The sequence below is a fragment of the Pseudopipra pipra genome, chromosome 23 (assembly GCF_036250125.1).
Source record: "Pseudopipra pipra isolate bDixPip1 chromosome 23, bDixPip1.hap1, whole genome shotgun sequence".
Taxonomy (NCBI): Eukaryota; Metazoa; Chordata; class Aves; order Passeriformes; family Pipridae; genus Pseudopipra; species Pseudopipra pipra.
In genome coordinates this window covers 5,144,681-5,155,602 of record NC_087571.1, presented here as the reverse complement: position 1 = coordinate 5,155,602, position 10,922 = coordinate 5,144,681, and the positions used below count along the sequence as shown (strand labels likewise).

General features: G+C 60.1%; 1 protein-coding gene across 1 annotated transcript; it reads left to right on the top strand.

Moving 5' to 3' along the window:
• Positions 1 to 5,871: 5,871 nt before the first annotated feature.
• RNF26 (ring finger protein 26) lies at positions 5,872 to 9,561 on the top strand. The gene has a single exon (XM_064634712.1). It carries the CDS (start codon positions 5,930 to 5,932, stop codon positions 7,370 to 7,372), a length of 1,443 nt encoding a protein of 480 aa, XP_064490782.1. The 5' UTR covers positions 5,872 to 5,929; the 3' UTR covers positions 7,373 to 9,561.
• The last annotated feature ends 1,361 nt before the right edge of the window (positions 9,562 to 10,922 follow it).

Here is a 10,922-nt window from a genome sequence, read left to right as displayed (position 1 = left end):
GCATTCTGTTCCGGGGCTAACTTTTATTCCGTGTTAAAAATAAAGCAGAATGTTGCTAAGAAAACCTCTGCAGGAAAATTCCCAGCAGTTGGAAAGGGCAGTGCCCCTCCCTGGAGAAAACAGGCCGGCCAGCCACTGCGGTGGGGGACGTGCCACCCTCAAACAGCCTCCTGCTCCCACTGCATGGCTGTGCCTCCAGTTGGTTGGGCTTCAATTTGTTAAACTTTGAAGAAAACTTGGGGTTTTTTTTCCCCCCCTGACAAACTAATGGTTCTGGGGAAGACGGGCAGGATTTGAAAGCAAGGCAGGAACAGATGGCACGAAATCGCCCCGTTGTGCTGTGTGTGGCACCCAGTGGGCTCGGGGCTGGCCACCTTCATCTTCCCTCTCTGCTGCCTGATCTCACGCCCTCGTTTGTTTGCTTGCTTAATGGATTTGGCTTTGGCACCCCTTCACAGCCACGCACACAAACACAGATTAGGCTCCCCTGTCCTGGTCCCACGCACGCACGCAGCCAGGGTGGGAAGGTCAGGAACACAGGTTTGGACTCACCTGAGGCACAGAGCAGAGCTCACAGCTCTCCTTCTCTGGCAGTGGAGGGAATATTGGTGCGTGGGCCCCTCCAGATCCCAGCACTCTCCTCCTCCATCCCTCCTGCTGCCTCTCAGTTGAGGCTGTGCCTGGGCAGGCAGCTCTGCCCCTGGCAGCAGCGGGGCTTTGCCAGTCCCTGGCACAGCTGCTGGAAACCTGGGATGCACAGGACCGTGGCCAGGGCAGGGCTGATTCCACGGTGTTATCGGAGCATCACAGGTTGCAGGAATGATCTGGAAGTGTGTAATTGCATTTGCCTCCTCTCCCCTGGCTCCCGCTGAGCCTGGCTCTCCACAACCAGAGGGGAGCACAGAGCCAGGCACGGGGCCTGGGGCTGAGCACAGGCTGCATCCCAGCACACACCTCAGCCCCTTCCACCTTTCCAGCAAGATCCCTGCTGATATGGGACCGAGGGATGCTGCCAGAGGGAGCTGGGCTGTGCTCTCGCTGTGCGTGTCCCGACATGTGTCCCAGGTGGGGACAGGGGGCCCCGAGCCTTCCCCAACCCCTGCACTCCCCAGCCAAGCCCGTGGGGCCCAGAGCAGCTTGGGGGGCTCGGGAGGGCTCTGTGGGGTACCTGGGGTGCTCTGTGCCGGCTCCCTGCAGCCAGTGCCGGTGGCGGTGCCGATGGACCGCCGGCTGTCCCGGCTCCCCGTGCGCTTCCAGGGGGGATGGAGGGCAGCCGTGCAGGGCGGAAGCCTCGGCTGCATCCGCCCAGGCCTGCACCTCTTCACACAACACCGGCAGGGCCGAGAGGGGCCCCGCTCCCCAGGGAAGGGACGGGATGTGGGCCAGCACTGTGCTTTCCCACACTGCCCCAGGAACGGCCGGCTGCTTCCCTGCCGCTGGGCCACGGCAGTGCTGAGGATCACTGCCCTTGGGCACCTTCCTACCAGGCCCTGGTGCTGCATTTTGGGGTGCTCGAGAGCTCTGGGGTAAGTACAGGAACCTGCCTGGGCTGCCCAGCCTCTGGCTGCCCATTCCCTGGGTGGAAGACAATGAAGAATGGGGTATCCTACATGCCATGAGGGCACCTTGGGGCACCTCCAGCCCGTGTCTGTTCACCTTTGAAAGCCCTCCTCGACACTCCTGTCCTTCAGCTCAAGAAAACGCCTCCTTCCAACCCCCTTCCTCAGCTGGGCTGCCAGCGGCTCCTTTGTGTCTCCCCTCTCCTTCCTCTCCTCTTCTGCAGGGCCTTTCTGTGGGGATTATTAACCATGGCTACAGTGCCTTTGTTCAGGAGGGGCCGGGAGCGGGAGCCACGAGGAGCCGGGAGGGTGGAGGAAGGAAGGGAGAGGGAGGGGGGGAGGAAGGTGACATCTGGATTTCTGTGCTGATGAGCACGATCTCCTGGAGCAGCTGCACGGGGATGGCCGGGGGGGTCAGGGGGTGCAGAGCAGTGGCAAAGCCCCAAAAAGGAGCCAAACTGGCAAGGGTCAGCCAGCCCCACGCCGTGCAGCCCTCCCCTCACACCCTGGGCATGACCCTCGCTGTGTGCAGGGTGGATGGACAAGGACAGCTGGGGCAGCGAGAGCTCCTGGGAGAACCTCAGCCAGCTGACAGCCCAGGCACAGGGAGAGGGAGTCCTCTGCCCAGCCTGTCCCTCCACGTCTTGGGGCAGGATCCCCACGGCCCAGAGCAGGTGCTGGCCTGGGACAGGCTGTGAACAGCCACGTGCTGACCCCTCGCTTATACACTGTCAGCTGGGCTGGGATGTGTTCCCGGCTCCCCTCCCAGCCCTGCTGCACTGCTGCCCTGGCACGGGGGGCAGGCTTTGGGGCTGGGTGAGGTGGGCACTGAGTGAGAAGCTGGGAGCCCGGGGATGGCTGTGTATAAAGCCGCCTTTTCCTTTGGAACATTTCCAAGTCCATTTCCCCCCAGCGCCAGCCAGAAAAAGGCCCCATTATCCCGGCACCACACGGGCCAGGGCCGGGCACTCGCCCACACAAAGGGGTAGATCCTGTGCCCAGCCATGGGGTCCTGCCCTGGGACACCCCCCCGGGAGGGGCAGCTGCTCCAGCACCCACATGGAAACCCTGGCATGGGCTCCCTGTGCTGCCTGTGGGCTCCAGGCAGGGATGTCTTCCTGCCTGCTCTGCCTGCAGGGCTTGGGGCTCCCCCAGGGTGGCTCATTAGGATCAACTGTGAGAAAGCCTAAGGAGAGGCAGCTTTGGGCCAGCCCCAGCTCTGGGGGAGCCCGTGTCACAGGGTATCCCTTTGGAGGCTTTGGGAAGGCTCCCCATGGAGAGGGAAGTAAAGGCAAAGGCAGACAAGGGCTGCCAGGGGGAAGACAGTGAGGAGGGCACAGTCGCCATCCCACCTCCCCACACCACTGGCCCCACAGCACTGGGGACACACTGGAGCACCAGGGCCCAGGGGAACTGTGGGGCTGGCCTGACTGAGCAGGAATTTCTCCTTGCAGGACTTTCCCAGGGCTAAGGACTTGCTTTTCCCAGGGCCGTCTGGCCGGGCTCCAGGAGGAGAGAGATATCCCAGCTCCCACCGTTGGGAGACACACAGCCCTCCAGAGACAGGGTGGGCCCTTGTGCTCCTGCTCTTCCACAGGTCTCCATGGGGAGCAAAGGCAGGGAAGGCGCCTTTGGCTGCTGGGAACACCGGGATGGGCTCCCTGCAGCTCCCAGTCCTTCCTGCAGTCTGTCGCCAGCAGGCTGGGAGCAGATTCCCTGCCAGCAGGGATACGTGGCTTGGGGGACACCATGCCCTGCACCTCCAAGGCTAAGGGAAGGGCAGAGGAAGAGCGAGCCACATCATCCTGGAGCCGAGCCCGAGTGGGGACGGGGGATTTTCCGGAGCGGATGCACCGAAATGAGCCATTGTTCCAGCCTGGGCCGGGAGCTCGGGGCTGCAGCGCCCGCCCCCGTGCCCAGGGACCTGCCCAACCCTGAACAGGGCCGTCTGGAGGGCACCCGAGGTATGGCTGCTGGCAGTGCCCGGGAGGACTTATCCCGGGTGCCAGGGCTGCCACAGGGCCGGGGGTCCGCAGGGGAGGGTACCCTGGCGCTGGTGCCAGCTGCTGAGCCAGCTGTGGGAATGCTGGGAGCGCTGGAGTGATGCCAGCAGGACCCACACTCCAGAAACTCCCTTCCTGCCTCAGGACAGCGCCAGGGCAGGGACCTTTGTCCCCCCGCAGAAACCCGGGAAAGGCTTTACATCCCTGCACCCAAAGCCCCGCTCTCCTCTGCTCCACCCAAACCGCTGTTCCATCCTGAGCCCCCTCCTGGCCCCGCGCGGGGCTGCCTGAGCCCTGTGCCCCTCTCCGGCAGGACTGGGCGCTGCGGAGCTGGACAATCCTACCGCGATGGGAAGCAGGCACAGCTCCCCTCCATCCCACGGAGCAGTGATGGAGAAGCCCCGGCGCGGAGCCAGGACGTGTGAAGGCTGCAGCCCCCGCAGCAGGAGCCCACCGGGGTAGCCGGGGCACGGCCGGGGGGATGGAGGGGGAGGCAGGTGCCGGCTGGCGACAGGGAAGGAGTGGAGCAGGCCCGGCCCTCGGCTCGGCTCTCTTTGCCCTTGTCCCGCTCGGTGAGGCGCTGAGAAATGCAAACATCTCCATAAATGCCGAAAGCATCCCGGTCCGTCACGTGGGGATGCAGGGACCCGCTGCCGCGGAGCCACGGCCGGCGCCGGGCGGGCAGGGAGGGGACAGAGGGACAGCGGGACAGAGCCCGGGCAGGGACGGACAGACACGGCCGGAGGAGAGAGCGGGTGGCACCGAGCGGCACCAGCGCACGCAGCCCGGGTCAGGATGTGCCCCCTGCCCCGGCTCCTGCCCCGGCTCGGGGTGTTCGGGGGGAAGGCGGAGGGGAGGAGCTGCAGGAATTGTCCCCGGCCCCGCTGCTGTTCCCCGGGGTGCGGGGCTTCCCTCGCTGCCCCCGCGCTGGGGCACGTGTGGCTCATCATCCGCCGCTCTGCCATTCCTTAAAAAGCCTCGGGCTCCAGGGCTGGGTTTTCCTGAGCTTGTCATCACCGGCAGGGCCGGACCATCCCCTGGGGCACCTCGGCAGCCCCACGGCCTGGCCGGGAGCCCGCAGGGAGGGCCGGCCCCGCTCCAGGGCTGCAACCTTGATTGTGAGTCACGGCCGGGGCTCTATTCTCAGATGTCCTGCAGGAAACAGCGGGAGAACAGCTCCGAGCTGCGCCGAGCCAAGGCCGGGCTGGTGGAGCTCCGAGCAACCCGCTCCAGAGGAGGGTGGCCCTGCTCCTCTTACCACAGTGCTCAGGCAGATCCACCCAGGGACCGGGAATTACCGAAATATTATAATATTAGTATTCTGTTTATATTAATATTATATACTGCTATAATATAAAAGCCTCCCAGTAAAATAAAATAATTAACATTAAGTAATATAATTCATATCAGTAATATAATATAACATCATATTTTGAATATAATATTATATATTGTATTGTATTTATATTCTACACAGCATATATGATATGTAATGTAATATAATTTCCATATTGTAATGTAACTTCTACTTTATGATATAATAAAAAAATACTCCATTTCAGGGTTTAAAAAATTATATATATTATAAATAGAATGTATCATAATATAGCTTTTATATTATAATGTAACTTTTATATTGTGACATAATATTAAAAAATATTCAATTTCAGGGTTTAAAAAATTATATATGTTATAGATATAATGCCATATAATATTATTTTTATTTTGTAATATTAAAAATACTTCATTTCAGGTTTTAAAAATTATAGATATTCTAAATATAATGTCATATAAATTTTATACTATAATATAATTTTTATACTGTAATGCAACTTTCAAATTGTAATATAATATTAAAAATACTTCATTTCGGGTTTAAAAAATATATATTCTAAATATAATGCAATATAAATGTTATAATAAAATTTAATATTAAAACCACTTCATTTCGTGTTTTAAGAATTACATATATTCTAAATACAGTGCAGTATAATTTTTAATGAAATAATTTAATATTAAAAATACTTCATGTTTTTAAAATGATATATATTCTAAATGTAACGCAATATAATTTTTGTACTGTAACGTGATTTTTATATGGTAATATAATATAAAAACTCACTTCATTTCAAGTTTTTAAAAGTTGCGCGGGTGTGTGGGCGCGGCGCTGGCCCTTTAAATGAGCGAGAGTGGGCGTGGCCGCGTCCTCCGAACCGCCCAATGAGCGCGGGGCGAGGGCGGGCCCCTCCCCTGCCATTGGCCCGGCGCTGCACGGAACGCCGCGCCAAGATGGCGGCGCCCAGGGCGGGGGGTCGCCGCGGCTGAGGCGGCGCCGCCGGGCGGGCCCCGCGGGGGGGTACGCTCGCCATGGACGCGCTGTTCGCGCTGCTCCGCGCGCTGCGCCTGGCGCTCGACCTGCTGCTGCTGGTGCTCGACCTCAACTTCTTCCTCGTGTCCTCGCTGGTGTCGGCGCTGCTCTGGCTGCTCTCCGCCGCCTGCGGCCTGCCCGCGGCCGCGGCGGGCGGCGCGCTGGCGTGCTGGGACGCGCTGGCGCTGGCGCTGGCGCGGGGGTGCTGCGGGGGGCTGGAGGTGTTGCGGGCGGCGGCGCGGCTGGCGGCCCACGCGGCGCTGCGGGGCCGGGAGCTGGCGCAGCGCGGGCTGGGCGCGGCGCTGGGCTGCGGGCAGGCGCTGGGCCGGCAGGCGTGCGAGGCGCTGGCCATCGCGGGCAGCCTGCTGATGTACCTGGCCAACAGCCTGGTCAACGTGTGCCTGCTGGGCGCGCAGAACCTGCTCACGCTGCTGGCCGCGCTCTGGGACTCGCTGGCGGGGCCGGCGCTCCGGCTGTCCGAGCTGCTCGCCGCCTTCCTGGCGCACGTGTCCAGCGGGGCCATCGCCGTGTCCATCCTGCTGTGGTCGCCCTGCCAGCTGGCCCTCGAGCTGCTCTGCACCACCGCCCAGATCTTCGTCAGCGTCTTCTTCGTCAACGTCTACGGGCTGGGGTTGCTCCTCCTCATCGTGGCGGTGGGCACCTTCCTCCTCAACCCCGGGCTGCTGTGGACGCTGGTGGGACACTTCCTGGGGTACTTCCAGGGATACTTCCTCGCTCTGCCCACCTTCCAGCGCTTGAAGAGGGACGCGTGGCGGCTCTACCAGGTGGCCATCCTGAGCGTGGGCATGGCCATCACCTCCCAGCCCTGGCGCAGGCTGGCGGACTGGGCGCTGCAGGTCACGGACTGGAGCCTGCAGGTGACCAACTGGAGCCGAGGAGGCAGAGGGACGAACCGGGGCAGCGACCAGCGAGGGGCTGTGGCCGTGCCCAGGGCGCTGGGCCGGCTGCTGGATGAGGAGCAGGTGGCACAGCCGCGCCCCGGGAATCGCGCTGGGGCGGCCCATGGCAGGGTGGCCGTGGGCAGGCTGCTGGATGAGGATGAGGAGCGGCTGGAGGCAGGACACATGCCGCTGCCACGCCCTGCTCTGAGCCGTGCTGCAGCGGCCCAGCGTCCCCAGGCAGGCAGGCAGGAGCCGGGCACATCCTGGGGGAAGGCTCCGAGGAAGCAGCAGCTGAACGCGGCAGCCGGGAACGCCGAGGGAGCGCCGGACGACGACCCCTGGGCGCTGCTGAAAGAGCAAGAGGAGCGTAAGAAGTGTGTCATCTGCCAAGACCAAACCAAGACGGTGCTGCTGCTGCCCTGCAGGCACCTGTGCCTGTGCCAGGAGTGCACAGAGGTGCTCCTGCAACAGGCCATCTACCAACGCAACTGCCCGCTGTGCCGCCAGATGATCCTGCAGACCCTCAACGTGTACCTGTGAGCCCCACGGCACAGGGGGTTGGGTTGTTTTCCCACGAGCAGGTCAAAGGCACGGCCCTGCCTGCACTTCCCAGGGCTGCCCCGAGCAGCTTCCAAAGAACTGAGGTTGGTGCTGGAAGGGCAGAGCACTGTGGGGGTGTCTGCTGGTCACGTTTGCTACGTACCTAGGTTGTAGCTCTTGCTAGCAAGCACAACACTGATCTCTGCAGGGGGCTGGAAGAGTTACCTGGGGTTTTTTTGTTGACCACTTTTGCTGTTTTCAAGGCCTGTTGTGTGCCTCGAGCCTGCAGCAGCCTGAGATCCAAAGCAGAGTGATGCTCTGGTCCCTCGTAGCCAAAGCTGATGGAAAAGTGAAAGACTCTGCCCTCCTGGGAATCACAGGGGCTGGTGCAAGGCACGGGAGGAGTTTTCCCAAGATCTCACTAGAAAACTACCTGGCTGGCTGCATTCAGGCCTCTGTCTTCTCCTCCCACCATGGAAGTGGGGGACCTCCCTGGGAAGGGGGAAGAGAGTTCCCTGGGAGAGGAAGGAGCACACTCAAGTTTTTTTGGCTCTGCTCCCAGAGGGCTGAGCCTGGCTCCCAGCTGGAGAACAGAGTTTCCTGGGGTACTTCAACATCCCAGCCACTCAGTGGCTTTGGTTTTTGAGGGATATTCCTTGCCAGGACAGCGTGGAGCCCTGCAGAGCTCAGTGTTGCTGCTGCTTCCACGCATCACCTATGCAAGACTAGCAAGCACATGTCAGGTTTTCCTGCAAAGGGAGGCTGGAGGGAGTTACTCTTTCTGCTTGGGGAACCTGAGGGGTGGCCACCCAGCCACTGCTCCCAGCCCTGGCAGCAGCAGCAGCAGCCCAGCTCTGAGCCAAGGGTGGAGAGCCCTCTCCAGATAATACATATTTTCAGGCTCAGAGTGCCCTGGAACAGGCAGGTTCACACCAGAGCTTTGCTTGCTCCTTCCCAGGCTGGGCTGGCTAGAGGGAGGAACTCTTTGGGAGGAGAGGGGGGACACCCCAAAGCTCCTGGGAGCTCACAGACATTCCAGCTCCAGGCACAAGCTCTGCACATCTGCTGGGATCTGCAGCTGTGTGCACGGAGCAGCACCAGGACCACGGATACCTTGGATTAGGGCAGGGTTGTTCTGTTGTTTTGTCTCACTGTCTGTCACAAATGTAGCTGGTTTTAAAGTGTCCACTGAAGTCTAACCAGAGCATCTGCTCCTCGCTGGGGAGGCCTGAGGCGGCTCATCCCAGCTTGGGCAACCAGCACCATTCCAAGAAACTGCTGGGCTGCCAGGGGGCCTTGCACTAAAAAGCTTTTCCTTTTCCAGCTGCTTGCCTGAGGTCAGCCACACGCCACAGCCAACTTTGGCTGCAGCCAGGCTGGAGAGAGCTGACTGCTGCACTGCAAGCCAAGAGCCTGAGGGCAGTTGGCATGCTTTTCCTTCTCTATTTCCCTTCTTGATTAGCAATTTAAGCCAAAACAGAGGCAGCAGAGAGGCCTGGAGTGCTGGGAGATGCCTCTGTGCTGTAAAACTGAGCTGTGGTAAGGCACTGTCTTGTTTTTGAGTGGCTTTGCTCTAGAAGGCACTGCCAGGGCTGTTTTCCCTCACATTTTTTGGGAGCTGGAGGGACTCCCTGGCCCTGGGGCTGTCAGCTGCTTCTACTTCACTTCAAAGAGATGCAAAGCTCCCTGTTACTCAGCCTCTTGTCCCTGTTCCTCCCACACACCTCCCTCAGTAATGTTTGCTCTCTCCAGCCGCCAACACTCGCAGTTGAGTAGCCAAGCTCTCACCAAAGCAGTGAGTGTGACCCCCCAGGCTGTGTTCCCTGGGGTCTGGCTTTGTCCCAGGGGAGACAGGGAGCTGCACCCTTCCCTGGCTGTGCCTCTGGAGTCACCCAGGAGTGGGAGTGTGGCCGTGCCTCTGGCCACAGGCAGCAGCTTTTGGTCAGGACCAGCTCATGGATTGTTGGGTGCAATATTTCCTACATGAGTTACAGGGTGGAGGGGAGGGAAGGACACCTCCCCAAAAATGCAGTTTGTTCCCTCAAACCTTTTTTTTTGTTGTAGCAGTCACGCTTGTTGTTTTAGGGCCTGTTTGTCTGCTGTTTATAAAGAGAAAGCTTTGCCTTAAGTTTAACTCTTTGCACTATGGACTAGATACTGAGCAGATTAAAGTTTCCTTTACCAAAAGATGCCTTTTTCTTGGGAAGGGTTTTCTTGTGTGTGTGTCTCCATCACTCCCCACTAAGGGTCAGAGCTGGAGGATCAACGCCACCAGCAAACTCAGGGGTGTTTGCTCCCAGAAGGGATGAAAACCAACCCCGGGGAGATGAGAGCTGTTGGAAGGCCAGAAAGAGATGGATATCTGCTGCAGGCACAGGGAGGAGCAGCCCACCTGAGCCCTGGGGGGGTCTGGCTGCAGAGGGGTGACAGCCAGGTAAACTGAGGCACTTGTCCTGCTCCCAGGGTGTGACCCGAGGCTGGCTGGGCACCTGGGGAGGTTGCAGAGGAGGAAGGAGCCAGCAGGGGAATGCCTGCCCATCCCATGTACAGGCAGGATACTCCCAGCCCTGTCCCCCCTCCCCCAGAACTCCCAGCAGGGGATGGAGAGGGGTTTCAGCCACCTCAGGCCACTGCAGCTGAGCTGGGAGAGGACAGGATGTGCAGGACACAGCCTTCCCCGGGGAGCCATCCTGCACACGCTGGCCAAGCAGCAAGAAATTGGAGCAGGGAAATGCAACCACCCCCTGGCTGATGGGCAAGGGAGGCTGCTGACAGCCTGCTCCGGCAGCCTGCTTTTTGGGGCAGGGCTGCCCTGCCTGAACAACACACACAGACCAGTCCAGGGCAGGAGAGCTGGAGTTCCCGGGGGCACTGCCTGCTCCAGGAGCTCGGGAGCCTCATGTGCGAGATGAATGGGCTGCTCTCAGCTCATCAAAACGCCGAGGCCCTTCCCCGGGGAGGGAGAGGAGCGCGATGCTGCCGGGTTACTGCGGTTCAGGAGCGCCGGGGTGGTCGGGGCTGACAGCTTGCCGAAACCAGGGGGCCCCCAGGCCCTGGGAAAATCCCTTTGTCAGCCCAGCTGCGGCTCCCCCGAACTAATGAGCCGCCAGTGCCAGGCTGGGGACAGCGGGGAGCGGGCGGGACAGCGGGGAGCCGGCGGGAGCAGATGCGCGGCAGCAGGAGCAGCCAATGATACCCGGCCGGCAGGGAGGGAGGGAGCAGGTGAGGATCAGCAGCAGAGCCACGGGGGGCCTTTGGGCTGCTCCTGGCACCAGCTTGGCTCCCTCATTAGTGGCTGAGCACAGGGAGCTCCCCGAGCACAGCAGCGATCCCGGCGCCTCGGAGCTGCAGTGCCTCGGGGACATGGAAAGGATGAGGCTGATGGGGGCATCGGGGACACACAGCCCAGGGCAGCTTGCACAGGGCTGTGACCAGTGGGGTTCCTGATATCTCCATGGAGGGAGACTCTACTGCCCCTCTGAACAACCCATGGCCAAGGTTTGATCACCCTCACAGTAGATGAAGAGCCCTTTGCTGGGCTCTCTCCAGT